This window comes from Chelonoidis abingdonii, chromosome 10 (genome assembly GCF_003597395.2).
Source record: "Chelonoidis abingdonii isolate Lonesome George chromosome 10, CheloAbing_2.0, whole genome shotgun sequence".
NCBI lineage: Eukaryota > Metazoa > Chordata > Testudines > Testudinidae > Chelonoidis > Chelonoidis abingdonii.
In genome coordinates this window covers 35210993-35233284 of record NC_133778.1, presented here as the reverse complement: position 1 = coordinate 35233284, position 22292 = coordinate 35210993, and the positions used below count along the sequence as shown (strand labels likewise).

General features: G+C 40.1%; 1 protein-coding gene across 4 annotated transcripts in view; it reads right to left on the bottom strand.

Moving 5' to 3' along the window:
- The window catches only part of SESTD1 (SEC14 and spectrin domain containing 1), a 110212-nt gene that overhangs the window by 11357 nt on the left and 76563 nt on the right, over positions 1-22292 (bottom strand). For all 4 annotated transcript variants that reach the window (XM_032783823.2, XM_032783820.2, XM_032783822.2 and 1 more), the window contains 7 exons: positions 16123-16245; positions 8664-8858; positions 7534-7648; positions 4774-4933; positions 1891-1972; positions 1042-1164; positions 103-294 (listed from right to left, as the gene is read on the bottom strand). In XM_032783823.2, the coding sequence (XP_032639714.1) occupies positions 103-294; positions 1042-1164; positions 1891-1972; positions 4774-4933; positions 7534-7648; positions 8664-8858; positions 16123-16245 (990 nt within the window). The remainder of the gene's footprint in view (positions 1-102; positions 295-1041; positions 1165-1890; positions 1973-4773; positions 4934-7533; positions 7649-8663; positions 8859-16122; positions 16246-22292) is intronic.

Here is a 22292-nt window from a genome sequence, read left to right as displayed (position 1 = left end):
GTAGTCCAATAAATACACAGCAGGATTTAATTTACATGTTTATTTTTCATTTTAGTTCAACTAAAATAGAACTAGTTTTTCTTCCTAAAAAAAACAACTCACCTTTTCAGCATTTGAATGAAATGCAATAGCCATTTCCAACCTGTGTACTCGCTCTTCAGAAGTTATTGTAAACTGTTTCCATACTCTATTTAGTCTCGGAAGTGTGTCTCCCGAGGACCTAGAAGTGCATCGCAGAGACTGGCACAGTACAACTGTAGCCTGTAGTAACTGTCTTCCATAATCGTAAGTACTCTGCAAAGAAAAAAAGAGTACATGTAAAATTCAGCTTCAGAATAGACAATGGGTAACAATACAGACAAACTGGCAAGAGATGAATTCTCTTAGATGTAATTCCACAAAGCATGCTTGCACTGATCTAGTCCAGTAAAATACATCATCTACAAATTATATGTGAATAATAATTAGTTCATTAAGTAGATAGCTATATTTCTGTGTTGTTTTTTTGTTTGTTTGTTTTTGTAATGCCTATCAGGAGTCTCTGCATCAATGTGAGAGTTGCTTTTGAGATACAATGTAGTTCCTCGATCTCCAGTTACCTATATCCTGGAAACAGACATGAAACCCACATCTCTCGCACTGTAATGCATATCTGTACCAATATGCTAGATGGCTGGCCCATACTTTTGCTATATTAGTTGCAATCACTTCAGAATTCATTAGGAAAGCCATCTCAGACATATCCCATTTTTATCAACACCAAACTTCTTTTATGCGCTGCATTTCCTGTTTCCATCAGAACCTATGAAAGTCACAAGACTGCCAGCACCAATATGGGTAATGCAGCTTTAAAATCTTTCTAAATCTAATCACTGATTTTGGTTATCAGTATTTCCCTATGCAAGCATGAATGCAAAGTATGAAAACAGTTAACAGTGGAAACTCTACTACTGCACCCCAAATTTACACTAAGTATAGCTAAAAGCTGCCTGTAGCTATGCAAAAAGTGAGTTTCTCGAATGAAGATAATCCACCACTCACCTGTGCAACATCAAAAAACTTTCGATGCTTTTCCAACAAAACTTTGGTTTCTTGAGAATCATCTCCCAGTCTGATGTGGGTCTTAAGCAGAGCATCCAGCAGTTCACTTAACCATTCTACTGCCTTAAAAAGAGAAGTAAATTAAAAGACTGAAAACTGGCTTTAAAGTTGATTAAAAAGAAAACCATCAAGTACACCAAGCTGAATTTAAATCTGAAATATTGCTTTGCCTTTAAAAGAAATCAGAAAAGGTCTCAACTAAATCAGTATTCTGCATATAACCCCCAATTCTAATCTGTTATTTTTATTCATTGCTATAACCTTTTACTCTTTGTCAATACTATGAAGTAATTAAAAACAAAATAAAAGACTAAATTTAAAAGAATCAAATGAGAAAAATATACTTTAAAATTGAAAAAAGCATTTCTTAGCATAATATTTGCAGAAGTGGTTTGATGGTTCCTGTATGGGTCCTGTATTAAAATGAATGATTTTATTATTACATTTAAAAAAGAAAAAGAATTGTAATTCATGCATTTTAAATTTAGATTAAGATAAAACCTGACATATGATTACATAAATCACAAAACAGTCAAATTTCATAATCAAGACTGCCAATTAAATGAGAGTTATCACAGAGAAAAGTCTGCATTTAGTACAAAGACACAGCCTGAATGAAGAGCTATACAGTAGCCACGTTATACAAGCCCTCAATATCTGGAAGCATCATGCCATCACAAAAGCACAATCATGTTTATTCAATACACATTTAAGGAATACTTCACACAGTTCAACCAACAAACATGTCTGAACAAAGCAGAATTGTGAAGTTCTACAGCCAGCCCTTACCTGAGCAGCATCTTCTTCACATTTAAATAACTGTACCATCTGAAGCATCTTTAGCCGTCGCACATCTACCATGTCCTCACACCTGAGGAAACCCAAACATTTAGGAATAACTGAAATAACATCACAGAAAGAGTAACCATTCAGCAGACTAAATATATCCTGGGAACGAGAGCTATGGTATCTCAATTTATGCATTTTTAAACCTACAGCATCAAGACGTCAGTTTTCATGAAAAAGGTAATTACACATTATTACACCGCTAGCCTGGTCCACATATTACTGAATTTTGCAATGCATTCCAAAGAAACATGCAGTAAATGCAGCTGAGCACTAAAAAAACACTGATTTGTCAACAGCCAGTGCCTTCAAGACATCTTGATGAATAAAACGAGAATGTCTAAAATTCATCTGCATTTCCCCACTCCATCATTTTTAGCCAACTATTATTTAAAAGGTTACAAGATAAATTAATCATCATAAACAAGAACCATAATGACTTTTAAGATTAGTTTGGATGACTTTCTTTGTTGTAACTCTTGTCGGAAACCATTCAAAACGTAATTGATATAAAATTAATGCAGAAAGAAGACAGCTAAAACTAAACTCATGACATAATTCATTCATTTTCTACAGTCATGATATGAAAATATTGGAAGCACTTTCCTGTCAACCTTCAGAGCTCAATATTATAATACATAAATCTAAATGATGGCTTCTCCCTCTGAATTTAAAAGATATTTAGTTGAATATAGAGGGAGAATCAGAATCCTACATAGCTCAGTAACAAATAGTTAATCATGATAGCAACAGTTAGCTTTGTTAAGTGACAGGATATGCACATGCACACGTGTTTTTCAAACAGACTTTGTAATTTGCATGAGCCCTACAACATACTAAAATTTTGAGCTTTGTTAAGTGTGCCTTGCAGTGCTGCAATGCTTACACTGAGCAGCAGCTATTGTAAGAGTGTGAGAAAACATGACTTTTAGAGTTCAAGAATTTTAGTGATCTGGCCAAAATATCCCTAGAAATAAACATTCAAAAAATTTATGAAACATTGGATAGGCTTAGTAGCCAATATTTTACCATTCTTATTGTGTTACTCACACGTGGTTTGGACCTACCAGAAATCTTAAAACTATTTACAATTATCTACTGCAAACAAATCTTGCAATTCAAGTGGGAAAATAAATTAAAAACTAATGCCTTGTCTGATTTTACTTTAGCCTGAATACAAATCAGGTTCAACTAAAGGACTTTTAGTCATACAAATTCCTTTGTGCATATCCATCAGAGGGAAGAAAATCCACATTCAGCTCCTAACCATATTGTTCTCTCTCTGGGAAAAAGATGTCAGTAATATTATAGATGAGGCATTCTTGTTATGGAAGCTGATGTACTTGAGCCAGAAAAATATGCTTTCGTGGTGATATGAATATCTTCAAAGATTAGTCCTTGGGCATTTCCTTTTATCTAGCATAAGTTGTGCAAATTAGGTAGAATTCTAACTATCCAAACTTCTTTTCTCTGTTTGGTAGAAACCACAATAGTAATGGTAAGGAAAAGTGTGGATTTTATTTAGTTCAGATGATCCAAGTTTCAATTATTTTAACAAAACCATGTGGCATATTAGTATACAAAGAATGTCATTTGTCAATAGGAATTTAAAACAAACAAAAACGCCCCAAAGATTGCTTTGGCTACAGCAGCTATAAGACACCTAGGACTTCTTGATAAGATGAGAAAATGTTAAGGGGCTACATATTTAAGTCACTTTCAAAATACATTTATGTAAAAGGTAATGAAAAAATCTTGCACTTGAGAACAGCTGCTGTCCCTTCAATAGACCTACAAAGCTGAATGGATTTATCAGGTGAAAAATCCTTCCTGAAGAAAAGTTTAGGACAGGTGGTCTTCAAACTTTATCAGTGGGGCTCACATCTTAACAGAGAGGTTTTCTCGTGGACTAACACCTCTTCATCTTACACACCTGCGATCATACAGACTACCTCCTCTCCAACTGGGGATTATGCAAGATCCCTGTGACAACTACAACAATCATATTGGTGGAAAAGAAATATTGGGAAAATAATTGTCTTTAACACAATAAGGCCCCAATTTAGGAAGATACTTACGCACACCCTATGCAGGACAGTTTTTAAGCACTTGCTTAACCTTTACATTTAAACCAGTGGGACTTAGGCATCTACTTAAAATTAAACAACTGGTTAAGAGAACTTCCAAGCAGGGATACTCTAGTGAACTGAGGCCTCCCCTCAGAAGTTTAAATCTGGAAGGAAGAGGTAATGCTTAAATGACTGCATGAGTTATGGTGTGCTTTCATAAGGACATACCACACTCCTGCTGCTCCCTAGCTTCCACCCCATTGTGGCTGTCCTGTCCCCTTCCCCCGCAACTGCATATATTCTAAATGGAGAATATGTTATTGCCTCAGAGCGTGTGGTAGTGCCTACAAGAGGAGATCATACACTGTCCTCATGTCACAATTTTTTGAGTAATCTACGCTGCTGACATCTAAGTATAAGAACCGAAGGGAACACATGACCTTATGTACTAGCCTCTCACCTCCCACCCACACCCACACCCACCATCCAACCCTGAAATGTAGCCATCTTTGGGTTTAGGAGTGTGCAGTTCTAGGGGAAGAAGAAAATAAAACTTCTCTCTTGTTTAAATGGAATTTAAGATTTAAGTCACCCAGATTGCAACTGCATAAATTAGGATTTCACCATCACCCCGTGACTGAGTCCCATATAAATGAGGGTCTGACTTAAAATAGCATCAGTTTTGGTTTTTTTTTTTTTTTAAAGTGAGTTCTTAATATGTAAAAATCATCATAACCACTCGAAGTGCTATTATTACCGTTGTTTTCTGAGCTGCATATCTTCCATCACTCCCTGGATGTGGTCAACATTTTCTTTGTTTTCTATGGTTACATCTTTTCCATAGGCCCAGGATGCCTGGTTAGATATCTGGTCAAGAAGACCTTGGCCTTTTTCACGCAAACCTTGCAGGCCTAAGTCTAAAACCAAAATAAATGAAAATATTTTGTTTGTTAAATCTGGTTCGTTTTCTCCATTCTTTGAACCTTCTCCAATTTTTCAACATCCTTCTTGAAGTGTGGACACCAGTACTGGACACAGTATTCCAGGAGTAGTAGCACCAGTGCCAATTATAGAGGTAATATAACCATCATACTCCTACTCGATATTCCCCTCTTAATACATTCAAGGACTGCATTAGTCCTTTTGGCCACAGCCTCACAATGGGAGCTCATGTTCAGCTGATTATCCACCAAGATCCCCAATTCTTTTTCAGCATCACTGATCCCAGGATGGAATCCAGCATATTTGTATGTATGGCTGGCATTCTTTGTTCCTAGACGTACAACTTTACATTTTGGTTGTATTGAAACATATTGACCCGAGACCATCAGTTAGATGCAGCATTCTATACATCCCTACAGAATGCTAGGGAAAATGGATTTGGTATTTTTTTACCTGCTGGACCATGAAATAAATAAATGTGTTTCAAGGAAATGGCTGAGATTTAACAGCAAGCCATAACTGTTTTAGTGTGTGTGTGTGTGTGTGTGTGTGTGTGTGTGTGTGTGTGTGTGTGTGTGTGTGTGTGTGTGTGTAGGTAATTAGTGCATACAATCTTAAGCATACATATTTATTTCTAATAGGTCTATCATTATCAGAGACAGTGAATGTCCATCATGCAAAGAACATGCAGGCTATGATTTTAAAACACATTTTACATGGTTGACAAACTTTTGGATAGTGTAATATGAAGAATCCTTCAGGGCTTGCCCTTAACATATGTTGTTAAATTTACAGTACAGCATATTTATTGTGTTCCATTTTAATATAGCGTATGGTTTGAGGTATACATAATATAAATTACTGTAAATGTGCAATAACTTCTCAAATGTAATTACTTCAGCTATTTCAATTTCAATATATATTTTCATTCCACAATCTCTCTTCCTACATACTGCCCTTTCCCTTATAATAAAGCTAACATATGGCATTTAGATCCTGTAAAAAAAATTAATTATAAGTCTTATCATTGCAAGCATCCCAGCTAGCGTTGGGTAGGCAGAACATAACTCCCTTTAGAGGTTAGATAATTCATAAAGGATTTGCTGTTTGGGAACAGGAGGTTCATCTTCCTCCAGGGAGATCAGGATATAATTTTTGCAGTATATTCCTATGCTCCAATCAGGCTTGGGGAAAGAGAGGTGTAGTCCAAGGTTCAAACTCTAGGTTTGTTGCTAAATGTAAATACAGTAACTCCTCACTTAAAGTCATCCCGGTTAACATTGTTTTGTTACGTTGCTGATCAGTTAGGGAACATGCTTATTTAAAGTTGTGCAATGCTCCCTTATATTGTTATTTGGCAACTACCTGCTTTGTTGACTGCTTGCAGGAAGAGCAGCCCATTGCAACTAGCTGGTGGGGGCTTGGAACCAGGGTGGACCGGCAGCCCCCCATCAGCTCCCCGCTCCCCTAAGTTCCCTGTTTGGCAGCCGCCCAGCAGGCTATCAATGGCCGGCAGTTCAGCAGTCCCTCCCACCATTGCCATGTGTTTCTCCTGCCCTCTGCCTTGGAGCTGCTCCTGGGAGCCTCCTGCTAGCCATGCGTGCGGGGGGTGGGGGGAGGAAGAAGACAAGTAACATCAGGGTGTCCCCCTGCTTACCTCATCTCCATAGAGCGGGGGTGGGCGGGAACAGGGCTTAGGACAGAGGGAGGTTGCTGGCAGCAGCTGCTGTCAACTTGCTGATCTACTTAAAAAGGCAATGTACTTAGAGTGCTGTAAGAGTACTTATGGGGCAATGCACATCTCTCTCTCACACACAAGGTGTGTGTGTCTGTTTGCCATGCTGTCTCGCCCCCGCCCCCACCCCATTTGTGTTGCGTTGTAGAGCGGGAGGCTACGTTAACAACGTGTTACCCTTGAGGGCTCAGCTGAGTGCTAGTTCATCATTTATCAGTAAGGCATTCCCTGGGAAATATCCCACCATCTTCTACCCTCTGACTTCACCATCTCAATCAAGCTTCACAATCATCATTGCTGTGTACAGTATTAAATTGTTTAAAACTTATAAAGTGTGTGTGTGTGTGTGTGTGTGTGTGTGTGTGTGTGTGTAAAATATAGTTTTTTGTCTGGTGAAAAAAATTGCCCTGGAACCTAACCTCCCTATTTAAATTTATTCTTATGGGGAAATCAGATTTGCTTAACATTGTTTCGCTTAAAGTCACATTTTTCAGGAACATAACTACAATGTTAAGCGAGGAGTTACTGTACTGTAACAATATATTTCATGTATGTGCATATTACTTTTACCATTTTTCATATAAACTAGTCACAGAACACGGCACAAACAAATATGGGATAAACATGCAGTAGAGAATACAGGTTTTACAGCTAGGGGAGAGGTGATCTTACTATATATAAGAAATGGGTGAAAGAGTGTAAAGGAAGAACTGAGCAAGAGGAAAATTAGTTTAATATATTAAATAAAAATGGAAAAAAAATTGTCCTCAACATTTGTCCCTTTCAAGTACTTGATCCAGTATAATTTATATTTCTGTATTTCAGCAATTTTCTGCTTACCAACACTTTTCAGCTTCTCTTCAAGTAGTTTTAAAGTTTGCTGAATTGATGCTCCATCAGCTGGTGCTACATCTACACACAACATCCCTAATAAGCCATCTAACTGCTGAGACAACTGAAATAGAGAGGGATAAAGACAAAGCTAAGATCTGATATGTAACTATTCTTTGTAATGAAATCATTACAATTGCAATTAATACTTAAAAAGACATATAAACACTTTCAGTATTGCCAAGCCCAAGTGCTCCAGAATCATGAGTCAAGCTCCCCGAAATCATGAGATTAGTTTTAAAATAATGAGATTAAAAAAAAAAAAATTTGGGTTCTTTTTCTTTGCCTTCTGGTTTCTGAGCTTTCAGGGTCATTTACATCAAGTTTTCTCCACATCCATAAAGGCTAGAAACTTATTTTTTAAATGAAAGCTGAAATTATCACCTAATACCAGCAACTGGGCTTTAAAGAACAAACTCTATGTCCTGTGATAAAATCCACTTCAGACAAACAACAGCTTGAAAAATATCTTACAGAGAAACTCTGAAGAACCTTCTACCCCATGCAATAGAACCAGCTGGTCAAACAGTATAAGTAAAGAGAAGTTAGCTGAATTTCTTATCACGATTTATTTTACATCTTAAATATCACAGAAATGCAAGGCCAAACAAGAATGTCTAGTGCAGGGATTGGTAACCTTTGGCACGCAGCCCATCAGGGAAAGCCCCTGGCGGGCCAGGTCGATTTGTTTACCTGCAGCATCCGCAGGTTCGGCCAACTGCAGCTCCCACTGGCTGCAGTTTGCTGTTTCAGGGCAATGCTGGCTGTGGGAAGCGGCGGCCAGCATATCCCTCAGCCTGTGCCGCTTCCCGCCGCTCCCATTGGCCTGGTATGGCGAACCACGTGCCAAAGGTTGCCAATCCCTGGTTCAGTGTTACAATACACATTCCCCTTACAAACCTGAAGGCCTCAGCCTTAACAATAATATTTCAATCAGGCTACCAATAAATGAAGACTTTTATTTTTCACAGAAGTTACTTTGTTTTCTCAATACACCTTGTACAAGATACTGAATTCAATAATACTATGTCAACAGTGTATTGGCAAGTAAGCCTGTAAACACTTAAAACCAAGCTTACATCTTGGGCAACACCATGGAATTCAAGTGCTGCTTGTAACAGATTTTGCCTAAATTCCAGCTGACTGGCCTGCCGATAACAGACATCGCTCAACTGTTGCTGAAGTGCTTTCAACTCTACCAGGTCCTCCTCATCCCCAGCATTTAGCAGTGCTGCAATCTGCTGATTAAGCTCCACATATACGGCGAACCATTCCTATAAAAAAAGAGCAAGAATCACGTGATTAAAGCTTTAAAGTAACACCAAAATAAATCTATTTCTTTTTAAATGACATGCATTTGAATGTATCGAGTATTTTATTATATTTTCCTTTATGGAATAGTTTATTTTGAATCTTTCAGTTACAAGAGCAGTAAGTGTAGGTTTATGTAGCATTTTGAAAATTTACATGCCAAGAAGCATTTCACATCCTGTATCAGGGTGGATAAAAATCGATGATTTGAAAATGGACAAATAAATCTGATTTTTTAAAATTTAAATACAGATATACTTTTAAAAAATAAATATATATAAAATTAAATATGAAATTGACAACCTATTTTAAGATTTAAACTACTTAAAATCTATTAAAATAAAAAAATAATATTAAGCTGTACTTGTTTGTTAGAAAGTCAAACTGAACTGGTAGAAGTCACTGGCTAAGCACCTAGAACCAGACTTTGTTGAAGTGATAAACCAGCTTTTATGCAGTATTGTTGTAATAGTCGTCAGCCTCAGCATATTAGAGAGACCACGCGAGTGAGGTAAATCTTTTATTGGATCAACTTCTGTTGGTGAGAGAGATAAGCTTTTGAGGCCACGTCTACACTACGGGATAATATCGAATTAGCTAAAATCGGTTTTATAAAACTGATATTATAAATTCAACTTCATGCGGCCACACTAGGCACAGTAATTCGGCGTTGTGCGTCCATGGTCCAAGGCTAACGTCGATTTCTGAAGCGTTGCATTGTGGGTAGCTCTTCCGTAGCTGTCCCATAGTTCCCGCAGTCTGCCTCGCCCCTTGAAATTCGTGGTGACGCATATTGTCGCGGGTGGATTCTGGGGTAAATGTCGCAGTCATTCCTCCTCTGGGAAAACATCAGCTGACAATCTTTCACGCCGTTTTCCCCTGGATTGCCCGGCAGACGCCAATAGCACGGCAACCATGGAGCCCTTCACGCTTTTTTTTTTTTCCGAGGCACCGTATGTGTACTGGATGCGCGACAAGAGGCGATACTCCGCGTACCACAGCGCCATTCACGCTTTTGCGGAATGCTAGCAGAGATGGTTACCGCGTTCTGGTACCGTCTACTGCCGGGGAAAACTGGCAATGAGATGAGGTTCTCTCCCCTCTTACTTGTCGCTGCGATCATGATGCCCCTGGCTGAAATCGCGGGGGCGCAACACAAAGCAAAATTGGATTACTCACTTGGGACTGAGTCAAATCCCTCCCTTATGGGTGCTTAAAATAGATCAGTCCTGCCTAGATAAGGGCAAGTTATCGAGAGGACCAGTGTATCAGACACAGCTGCTCCGTGTCAGTATCACAGGGGTGCTCTGCAACACACCCCACCCGTGGCTTCCCTCCTCCCCAACCTTCCTGGGATACCCGTGGCAGTGTCCTGCCCAACTTTGTGTCATGAAGTAATAAAATGCCAGAATAAGGACACTGAGTGTTTAGGACATAAAATGAGGGGGGCAGCCCTCCCTGGTCGATGATAGTCCAGGCAGACATTAAGCGGCTGCGGGGAGAGGAGCCCAGCATGCTGCTCTATGACAGTCCAGGCAGGACAGATCTTTTCTTTACACTGGAAAGGAGGGCTTGAAGCCCCAGTTGCTATGATGAAGTCTGCTTTATTAGCCGTTCTGTCCTATCTACTGGAGGAACCACATTGTTGGCGCTCGATTCAACAGTTTAGATATTCATGGAGGACAAGTTTACAGTCTTATTGCACCGTCTTTCCACCTGGGTCGAGGGGATGAGGAGAAGGAGCGATACTGCTCTTCACTGCTGCAGCATCGCGTCTACCAGCAGCATTCAGTACACATAGGCTGACACCGAAAGTAGTCAAGAAATGATTTCTTCCTTTCCTTTCACTGGTGTTGGGGGCAAGAAATCGAGGAGCTGTTCCCGAACCACGCCAGACACTGTGTTTGAACTACAGACCATCGGGAGCTCAGCCAAGGAATGCAAATACTTTTCAGATGATCTGCTGTACTGTGGGCATGCTGACGGATCCTCAGTACCCCCTTCCATCCCATGACGTCCATTTGAATCTTCTGGCTTCCCGTTATGCTTGTCACGCACGCTGTGTATCCTGAGATTTTTTTCAAATGCTTTGGCTTTTCGTTCTGTAACAAGCTGATACAACAGATTGTCGGCCCCAACAGCGATCAACCTGTATCTCCTACGGTCTATCTGGAGCTCTTTCGATTTCAAACTGCAGCGCCAGCCGTGCCTGATCAGAGCTCCCGCTGGGCAAAGCAAGAAATGTAATTCAAAAGTTCGGCGGGCTTTCCTGTTTACCTGCCCGCTGCCGCATCCTGCAGTTCAGATATGCTGTCCAGAAGCGGTCAGTTGTGCACTGTGGGATACCGCCCGTGACGGCCAATAACATCGATTTCCATCCACACTAACCGTAATCCGATATGTTAATATCGAATTTAGCGCTACTCCTCTCGTCGGGGTGGAGTACAGAATTCGATTTAAAGAGCCCTTTATATCGATATAAAGAGTGTTGTAGTGTGGACGGGTACAGCGTTAAATCGATTTAACGCTCTTTAAATCGATTTAAACGCATAGTGTAGACCAGGCCTGAGCTACTCAGAGCTCTTCTGGAGGTCCGGAAAAGGTATTGAGTGTGTCGCAGCTAAATAGAAGATTGAATAGATAGTTTTGCATAAGTAGTACCTTAAAATATGTGCTAACTACAAATGCAAAAATTGTCTGTTTGACCTTGTATTTAGCTGTAACTCTTTCAGTATCTTTCCCAGACCTTAAAAAGAGCTGTATATTTCAAAAGCTTGTAGAATACTTTTTTCATTTCTGTTTATTCCAAGTTAAGGAATCAATTGGGATTTGAAAAAGCATGAAAAGCTTGTTTTCCTTTTCCAGTCGATGGCTACATCTAAACTTGGAGCTAGAGACGTGACTTCCGGCTCAAGTAGACATACATGTGCTAACTCTCAAACTATCATGTTAAAAATAGTCACCACAGTGACAGAGGAATGTGACGGCATAGGCTAGCTGCTCCAAGTTCAAACACAGCTAGATACTGTAGGTATGTACTCAGGATGGCTACCATGTGCCTTGGCTCACCACTGCCCATGCTGCCACAGCTACACTACTTCTTTTAGCATGCTATCTCCATGACAGCTAGCACGATTATGTCTACGTGAGCTGGGAAATATAACCTTAACTTCTAGTGTTGAGGTAGCCTATAAATAAAAACTAGGTGTGAGCAGGTGAGATCTGTTAGTTCTAAAATCTTGAAGTAACCAAAAACAAACAGTTCAGTCAATTAACTACCAATAACACTTCCTTTGTTTAATACATCAATTAGCTTGAAATGCAAAACATGTTTTGATAAACTTCCTCCCTTTATATATCCCCCACTTTTAAGGTGGTTTTATCTAATAATATATATATACACATATAAATAAAATACTGGTTGTGTGTATTTGTAACTTAATTTGAATTACCACCCAACCAGAAGTTCACAAAAAAAAATTACAAGCAAAATAATTAATCATCATCCAGTAAATAAGAAATGCCTCATCTGCCATTTTCCAACCAAATTAAAAATGTAAAAGTTATGACTGAATAAATTTAAGTATGTAACTGCTTAAATAAATGTGCATAGATAGCGTATCGTCCCTGTTAACAAAAAGAAGCACCAAAATGTAGTGTAAAGGATACAGTTAGCTGCAAATCAACATATTTTAATGGTTAGCAACTAATGAGAATCAACCTCTCTTTAGAAAAACAACTAAAAGTATAAATGAAAACACAGTTGAAATCAATTATTTAAATCAAGGTTTCCTGCTTGTTGATTTAAATTGTGATTAAAATTGGTGATTTAAAAATCAACCCACTCTGCCCTGTATCAATTCAAATATAGTTGCAAGTTTTACAAAGAAAGTATGTATTTCTGATCCTACTGATACCTACTTGAAGGTAGGGGGAGGTCCATTGTCACAAACTCTAAACCCAACCTACCTTTTGGCATATACTGCAAACATATTCTCATTAATAGTCGCTCGCACAGCACAAAAATTCCACTGTCTAAACATAAACCATTATTTAATTATTATTAAAGTATTCATGGTATGCTACAGGAACAATGATAAGGCTCTAGCATGACGTTAAACCATTATTAAAAGGCTGCCTTTGAATCAAATGATATTGCTTTCAGCAATATTACTACTGCTAGCAATAAACTTAGAAACGTAATTAGAAAAATATTTTAGGCAGAGTGAAGTAAATATCTTTCAAATAAAATGGGGCAGCAAAATATAGAAACAGGTTATTCTAAAATTTCTTCATTATATGAGAGAAGGTGTCTCCAAAGTGCTGCCATATATATCTTTATATTGTTGAAACCATAATACACAGCTTTAGGCAAGAAAAACATTTCAAATGATGGAGAATTCACGGAGAATGAAAGCCTACTTCATATATCAAGATAAGAAATCCAATGTTCATCTGATGTCGTTATAAACTTGTAATACCAAATATGGCTGCTAGACATCTGTGTTATTTTGGTCTACTGAGAAGATGACCTTCAAACGTCCTACTTAGTTCGAACATAAGAGAATAGTGCCACCTATTGGTTGTATTAATGAAATACCTGATTTAGGAATTAAAGCTTTACTCTATCATTGCTCAATAAACAAGGCAAAAATGATCAATTGTAGCAAAAGCTGCCAATATCTAACAGAATTAAAGCTACAGGTACACTTAAATATTTCAACAAGACCCGCAAAGCACTTAATCAAGGCTGTTTAAATCAAATGACCAGCTCTAAACCCAAACTGATCTGACTCACACAGGTCATGACCATGAAGAAAAGGCAGAAATCTGACTAAAGACAGTGAGCTCAGGTATATTAGACATGCAGAGACACTATGAAATAGGTCACAAATTGCTTATTACCTAGAAATCTAAAGCAGTTCTTTTTCAAGACTGGATTCACATAGAATATTAAAAACAAATAGAAGCATTCCAGAAACTAAAGCAACATGAGAGCAATACAGTCAATAATAAATAGAAGACATTTCTAAAGTAACGCAGGGGGAGCTGGAGAAGGGAAGAGCAGTCGAGAGGAGATAAGATGAGACACGCACGCCATTTGACTTCAGAAATGAGGGAATAATATCTAGAGAAGTGGTTCTCAAAGCTGGTTTGTCACTTGTTCAGGGAAAGCCCCTGGTGGGCTGGGCCGGTTTGTTTACTTGCCACATCCACAAGTTTGGCCGATCGTGGCTCCCAGTGGCCGCGGTTCGCCACTCCAGGCCAATGGGAGCTGCGGGAAACGGCAGTCAGCACGTCCCTATGGCCTGTGTTGCTTCCTGCAGCTCCCATTGGCTGGGAACAGTGAACCACAGCCACCGGGAGCCGCGGGGTGGCTGTGCCTGTGGATGGTCAATGTAAACAAAAATGTCTTGTGGCCCGCCAGCAGATTACCCTGACAGGCCATGTGTGCTGAAGATTGAGGACTCCTCCTCTATACACATAACAATCAGAGACGTTGGGTAAGAAAATGTCATTTACACATTGTCACTTTTCAGAGTAGGTGACTTAGGGAGTTTAGTTCAGCAGAGAAAGAACAAAACAGTAGGCAGCCTTTGCCGGCTGAATGCTAAGTAATCAAATCTCAGTAAAAATATATCAGTTGGTATAAAGAGGATATTTCTTTTTCTGAAGATCTGCAAAAGGTATCTGTATACAAATTAATAGTGAAAAGCAGCACAGTGACTCCACACTTAATGTTGTAGTTATGTTCCTAAAAATGCTACTTTAAGCAAAATGATGTTAAGCGAATCCATATTTTTATATATATATATATATATATATATATATATATACACACACACACACACACACACACACACACTAAGTTTTAAACAATTGAATACTGTACACAACAATAATGACTGTGAAGCTTGGTTGAGGTGCTGAAGTCCCAGAACATGCCTTACTGATAAATGATGAACTAGCACTCAGCTGAACCCTCCAGGGTTAACACGTAGTTGTTAATGTAGCCTCACACTCTACAAGGCAGCATGAATGGAGGGAGGGGAGATAGAATGGCAGAGAGAGACAGAGATGCAGTGTGTGTGTGTGCGCGCGCGCGTGTGTGTGTGTGTGACAGAGAGAGACATGCCTTGCCCCTTTAAAGTAAGCTGACCCTACCCTAAGTACACTGCCTTTTAAAGTAGATCAGCAAGTTGAGACAGCAGCTGCTGCCCGCAACCTCCCTCTGTCCTGAGCCCTGTTCTAACCCTCCCACCCCCTCACCCCCTACTCTGTGGAGATGAGATACAGCAGTGCAGGGGCAGGAGCAGGGGAGGAGGACACCCTGACATCAGCACCTTTCTTTCTCCCCATGCACAGCAAGCAAGAGGCTCCCAGGAGCAACTCCCAGGCACAGGGTAGGAGCAGCACACGCAGTTAGGGGAGGGACAGCTGAATTGCCCAGCAATTGATAGCCTGCTGGGCAGTTGCTGAACAGGGAACATAGGTGAGCTGATAGGGGGCTGCTGATCCACCCTGGTTCCAAGTCCCCACCAACTAGCTCCAACAGGCTGCTCTTCCTGCAAGCAGTGGACAAAGCAGGCAGGTGCCAAACAATGTTATAAGGGAGCACTGCACAACTTTAAATGAGCACATTCTCGAATTGATCAGCAACGTAACAAAACAACATTAAATGGGACGACTAAGTGCAGAGTTACTGTATAGTATTTGGTCAGCAAAGTTAAAATTTGACTGCTTATTTTTATTTCAAACTAAATTGTATTTCAAATCTTGTTAACTGAAATCCACGTTCAGTGATAAACTGACAGTGGTAGGTTCTAGCCAAATAAGCTCCAAATGTAAACATCTCATTTACCAGAGCAGCACAGATCTTATTGTAAACATTTTCAAAAACGTTCTTTTTTCAGGCTCACTCTCCTTGTTTTTATTTCACTTTTACTGGAAGTACAAGTTGTCATGGTGTCTTTTAAACCATCAACATGAATTAAACACAGACAAAAAGCATATAATTAGATTTTATTATCTACACTGGAAACCATAAAAAACTATCTACAGGACATAGGGGGTAATTAAAACAGTGCAGATACTCCTCTTTATACCTAATAAATCACTGCCTGCTCAAATTCCTAAGAATCTGTCACTGGACTACATTGTTCACAATTAATTATATGTACTCATAATCATGTTGTAACTTGGGGAAGGGGGGGGGCAATAGCTCACACTGTGTTGACTCTCAATCTCTTCATGTTTCTGTTGCAAAGCTTGTGAGGCTCTAATTGAATCACCTATCCCCCACTGGGTTCGTAGTTGTTCTGATCCAGGTCCTTCAAGCCAATTCACTACCTGTCAATAAAATAATAGTTTAGATGACAACAAATAAATCAAATATTCTCAACGGGTTGTAAAAATTCCACTGATGCTATTAAAAATTCAATGTACTTTTCATTTCAAATTAATATAACCACAAATTCGGTGAAAAATTAGATATTCTGAGTAACTTTGGAAGTGACTTGATTTCATATGCCTTTGGTAGAACGTACTTTTCATTAACCGTAGGCTCTCAGCTCATGTTAGAAACTGATAGCTCACAAAAGATTTGGCACATTCATATTTGCCATTTTACATCTGTGTCAATAAAGTGGATTAAAAAAAAAAAACCACCTTACTTTTCTCGATAAGACAAAAATCTCTCATTTTCAAACAAATTAAATTAGCCTACATCAATGAATTGGAGTGCATGTGTCAGCATTGCTGAAATGTTGGACACCTTTATACTCATGAGAGAGAAATGTTTTCTCCCTGCTTTGCTGAACAATTATGTTAATGGACAAACAGGTGATAAGCACGTTTTCAGTACACAATATTAGAAATACATAAAATGCTTTAAAAATAGTTCTTCATCCTGTAAACTGACCCCTCCGACATAAGGAGGCACCCACGTGAAGCCTCATTGATGCCAGTGTCTCCTTAAAAAGTTCAGGGGTCTGCCTTTGCAAAATAGCTTGCAAGAAAGGTCTTAATGTCTAATCTATAGCTGGAAAATTCCCAAGATTAAAAAGTGTCAAATGTGTTATTTTTGTAACCAAGGACTATCCATTCATTTTGATTTATATGTTGGGGAATTGTCTAAATATGGTGAAATGGCCTCTAAAATTATGTATATTGGCCTCTTTATGTATATTTCTAGTATATTTAAGTTTGAAGTATTAGACTATACTCACAACATAAATTTTAAGATTAAAGCATCTAGGAAATATAGAAATGTCCATGCCAGCTGAAAAAAGCCACTTCTCATCACTGAAGCCACCCAGGAGTCATATAAATAAATAACTGGGAATTCAGAGACCCCAAAATTATGAGACAAAGACAAAGGACAGGCAAACAGCTTCTCCTCTTTAATCAAAACATTTTCTTTTAAACAACAAGAATATATGCAAACATACAATGAAATCAATTGGCTGGTGATTTGTGCACACCATTTTTCAGGGAATACAGCCTCACCAAAGGGAAAACAAGGGAAGAACAGGGATTCATCCTTGACTTCTCTGTCAGCATGGAAGGTCGTGGCACAACAGCGCACAAGAGTAACTATGACTATCCTTGGATTATTCAGAAAGTCCATCCAGTTTTGCCACCTTATCAGTTATCCCTGCCTGTATTACAGTTTCACACAAATGCCTTTCCAACAGCCTGTTTCTCTGCTCTCAAAGCACACAGGTAACGCAGAAGCCTCAAGAAACCATTATTATTATTAATTATTCATATTATTGTAGCAGCTAGGAACCTTACTCATGAACCAGAACCCCACTGTGCTAGGTGCTGTATAAATGGAACAAAGACAATCCCTTCCCCAAAGACTTTACAATTTAAGTAAGACATCCTGTTCTGTCATATCCTGTGTGGTGCCTCCTTTGGGATCAGCAGAGAGAGGCAGAGAAGGGAAGATACCAGTATACCTGTCGGTGATTCTAATTTGCTGGGAAAACCCTTCCAGGGAAATTGCCCTGAGACTTTGTAATACTACTGCTCAGCAGCCCCCTGCTTAATTCCTCTCTGGAGACTTCTCAGTTACTGGCTGCTGGCTTCTACATCTGATCCCTGTCAGCTGCTTCTAGAACTGTGCTTAGCTCAGCAAGTGGAGAGATCTGTGCCAGATACAAGCACTGGAGAGAGGCAGCCAGCCGGGGGAGGAGTGGGGCGGCGGGGATGCATGGCAGAGAGAAGCCAGCAGAGGATCCTGCACTTTCTATGCAGGCCAGAGAAGCCATTTACCAGGGACAGACAGAAGAAGCTATGTGGTGAGATGAGAGACAAGGGGAACAACATAATTACCGAGGGACAGTTTTTCAAGTCAGGCAATGGCTGGGCGGCATGTTTTATGTGCATTTTTGTGAGTTTAGAATAATGTCTGTTTTTTTCCCTTAACCCTTCTAGGGAAAAAAACAACCCTACAATTAACCAAAACATACACCAAACTGTTCATCAACTGGGAGCCTGGAAGCGCCCACATCCTGCTTAAGAGAACTGTTCCTGGATGTACATGAAAAACATTGCCAACTATGTACTGGGGAACAGAAAAAAAGAGCAAAACCTGGGGAGTGTAGTAGAAGAGTGGTAGGGATCTGAAAGACACAGAAGAAAGGAGACAGAGGGAGAACAGGAAAACATTTGGGAAAGAGGGTGTGAGAACTTTCGAAAGTGGATGAGAACTAAAAGTTTCACAGTGAGGCAGAGAAGTGGAGGGGAGCATGTTGCGCTCCCTGTCAATACCCGGCTCAAGCCGGAGAAGCTAATGATCCAACCAATGGAACAAATTTGGTGATGAATCCTGGTCTCATGCCACCTGAGGCATGTTGCACATACGCTAGGAAGAGAAGGGGAGGAAAGCAGAAAATGAAGACTTGGGAGTAAACACAACCAGAAATGGCAAGCAATATTGGCAAAAAAAATAAAAAAAATAAAAAAAAAAAAGGAAGGAGAGAGAGAAAACACAGGTGGAATGAATCAGCAATCCTAGGGTCATCCAAGTGAGGAATCACCAACTGAAGCCTTGCCCCAGGTGCAGTCAGGACTGCATAGGAAACAGGACTCTTATTGTGGGGGCTCTTCTCTGTGACAACCTCCATCCCTACATTCACCCTGTTTTACAGAACTATAACGGATTTTGTACAAGGTATGCCTTGTGAATGATCATTTGAAAACTCATAATTTGCTGATCATTATTGCCCTGGTAAAATGTGTGGCAACCTTGTATGTAAAGTTATAAGATTCTATTCTATAGACATGTTCCAAGCTTAGAAAAGCAGGCACAAACCAATTCCTCAAAGATAAAATTCAAATGGATGCGCAGCCAGTTGTTGTCAATATCAAATGAACTATCAGCTGGTTAAGCGACCATTCATTGGCAGGAAAAAGGATGAGCACAAGAAATTGGTTGGTGGGCAGCTTACCCACTGTGGCTGTCGCCCTTACATACAGCGTGTATATTTCCGGCTGTGAATCTAGGCAGGTTGCCTTATCTTTTAAATTTAGGCAACGTTTTATTGCATTTTTGTATATTACTTGATGCCTTCAACAATTGTTTTAAAAACCAGTTAAACAAAATAGCAGAACACATAGCTTCATTGTGTGCTAAGATTCTGTTAATTTATTATCCAGCATCAGTAAAGTAGACAGAGCAAATGGATGATTATTTCTAATCAAAATGATGCAAATTGAGGTTGATGCCCCAGTAAACAAGTCTATTTAAATGCATTAATGAAGGCAGTTTGCCAAGCTAGGTTATAAACTTTATTTCAATCAACAATTCTTGCTCAGACAATCTGAATATTATCTAACTACAGGAAAAGTCCCATGCCCTGCTTATGTCATTTGTGACCTTCGCAGTTGTGTTATCGTCTTATACGCTATACTTTTGTTGTTGTTGTTTCCAACTGAAAGTATCAATAAGAAGAGTTTGGGTTTTGATTTCCTTTCGAAGATTTCAGTGACCACACAAATGAAAATAGTTTCTTGCTTGATTTACATTTTCAGTGGTAAGATGTCTCCTCTCCTCATCAGAAGCATGAGATTTTGGGAAGAAAATTTATATTGACTTACGTGAAATTCAGAAATTACTTTAGAAATGAATTTCCAGTGAAGGCAAAGGGAAATGTTTTCCTTATGAAAAATAGAGTACTGAGAGTCAGCCATGAGTGCTCCCAGTCCGCTCATCCTTCCCGATGAGATGATGGCAACTAAAAAGGTGACTTTCATAGAAAGGTGACACACAGAACATGTGGTCAGTGGTGGATGGCATCAACAGAGATAGGCAGTTCTTGTTCGTCCTGTCAAAAATAACCTGTGGATGGTGGATGGGATTAAGTAGTTGTGGTTGTCACAGGGAGAGCTGTATATCTAGGTCTTTGTACGCTCTGGTGTTTGCCCAGTGGTTCAAATGAGCACTGATGGTGGAACAGCTGGGGAGATGGTCATGGCTTGCACACCTGTTTACCGTGTTGTGTCTTCAGAGCCAGGGTGTAATGCCAAGGGAGTAGAGAGTCGTTCCAGAGTTCTTCATGAGCTTAGAGACTTGTCAGTCTTCTCAATAAACAAACTTGTCAAAACTTGTCTTTCTATTTTGAACCTCCCTGGGGAACCCGGTGAAATACAGTGAAAACTCATGCCTCATGACTATATCTGTGGTTCTCCTTCTAGATGCAGTGTCAGCTGCATCAACTTCAGCTTGAAGGGATATTTTGTCCACCAGTTGGCCTTCCCCAATGAGGGCCTGGAAATGTTCTATGTCTTCTTGAGGGAGTTTGGCCTGGAAGTCCAAAAACATGTTTTACTCACAAATCTGGGTAGTTAGCAATATGGAGCCAAGACTCAGACGACAACACCTCCCGCTCACTCCTCGAGGGTCAAGTCAACAAGAACTCTTATCTGCCAGTGTAGTCTTGGGATGCTGTAATCAAGACCTTTCAGCGGCTGCTTGCACCACCAGGGAGTTGAGTGCTGACTGTGTGAAAGAAATGACGCTCCTTTGATTGGTACAAAATAGTGCCTGTAAGCCCTTCTGGGGGTAGGGGTGCTGCAGGCTGGAGTGTGCCAGATTACCCTAGCTGGTTCCATGATGGACTCATTTACCACTGTAGCCACCTTACTGGGACAAGAGGGTTATAAAATGTCAAGGAGCTAATATTGGCTACCTTGGACCTCCTCTAATGCAATGTGGAGGTCATTCATAACTATCTGCAGAAGCTCCTGATATTGCCTGTGGTCATCAGGCAGGGATGAAGAGGTTGGGGCAAACTCTGGGGATAAGGAAGGGTGAAGATATCCTCTGGTAAGGTGTACATTTTGGTTAGACACAGAGACCGGGGCATTCCGGTAGTCAGGACTCTCAGAGCTGGTGCATCCATGGTCATCATGGATGGCGGGTCTTTATGGGGACTGGTCATTACTGTTGAAGAGTCAACATGTGAACTCTTAGATGGTGTTTGTGGCTGTGGATGCTTAGGCTTAGGAATCGGAAAAGACACTGGTACCAGCACATCCTTTCTCCTTAGCACCTTGCTCTCAGGACTGGAAGGTTTAAGGGGGCACAAGTCCTTATGACCTGGATGCGAGGGCTCACCCAACTTGGCTGGAGCTGGGGAGGGATCTCTTCTCTTGGAAGCAATCCTGGCCGATCTGTCCTTACGCTCATGAGTGCGCCCCTTATTCTCATGAGAAACCCTGGACAATGACTCCTTGGGCTTATCAGCTCTGGCTTGTACTCCTGAGCTCATGCTTGGAGGGGCATTGCTTGTCAGTTGAGGCTGACATACAGGTGAATCTCCTCAGATTGAGGTCGTGTAGCCTTCTCCATAAGATGTTTTCTCAGCTAGGTCCCTTGAATCTTGCAGATTTGTGGAAAAAATGAGCAGCAAGTGCTGCACTTGGCTGAGATATTCACGTCTCCAGGACAACAGCAACAGCATTGGTGCTCATTGCTCAGGGAGAATGAGACAAAGTTCTAAACCCCGGGCATGAAAGAGGGGGGAAGAAACTAAGTTACACTAACTGTACTAAGACTAAAAACTCTAACTGTACTAGAGAGAGAGAGAGAGAGAGAGAGAGAGAGAGAGAGAGAGTGTGTGTTACAACACACCCTATGCCCTCGATTCATACCATGAGGAAAGCAACTGCACAGGCACAGATGAACAGACACTACTTGCGAGAAATCTACAATCTCAGGTGCATGGTGCACATGCACATTCACATTCACATGTCGAATACACACAGAGACTAGCACTCAAATAAGAACTTCAAGATATAAGCAAACTACCATCATAATATTTTTTCTTGAATTCTTATTTAATAATGATGTAGGTGCTTAGCCCTGTGGCAGTGCAAGGAAGGCTTCA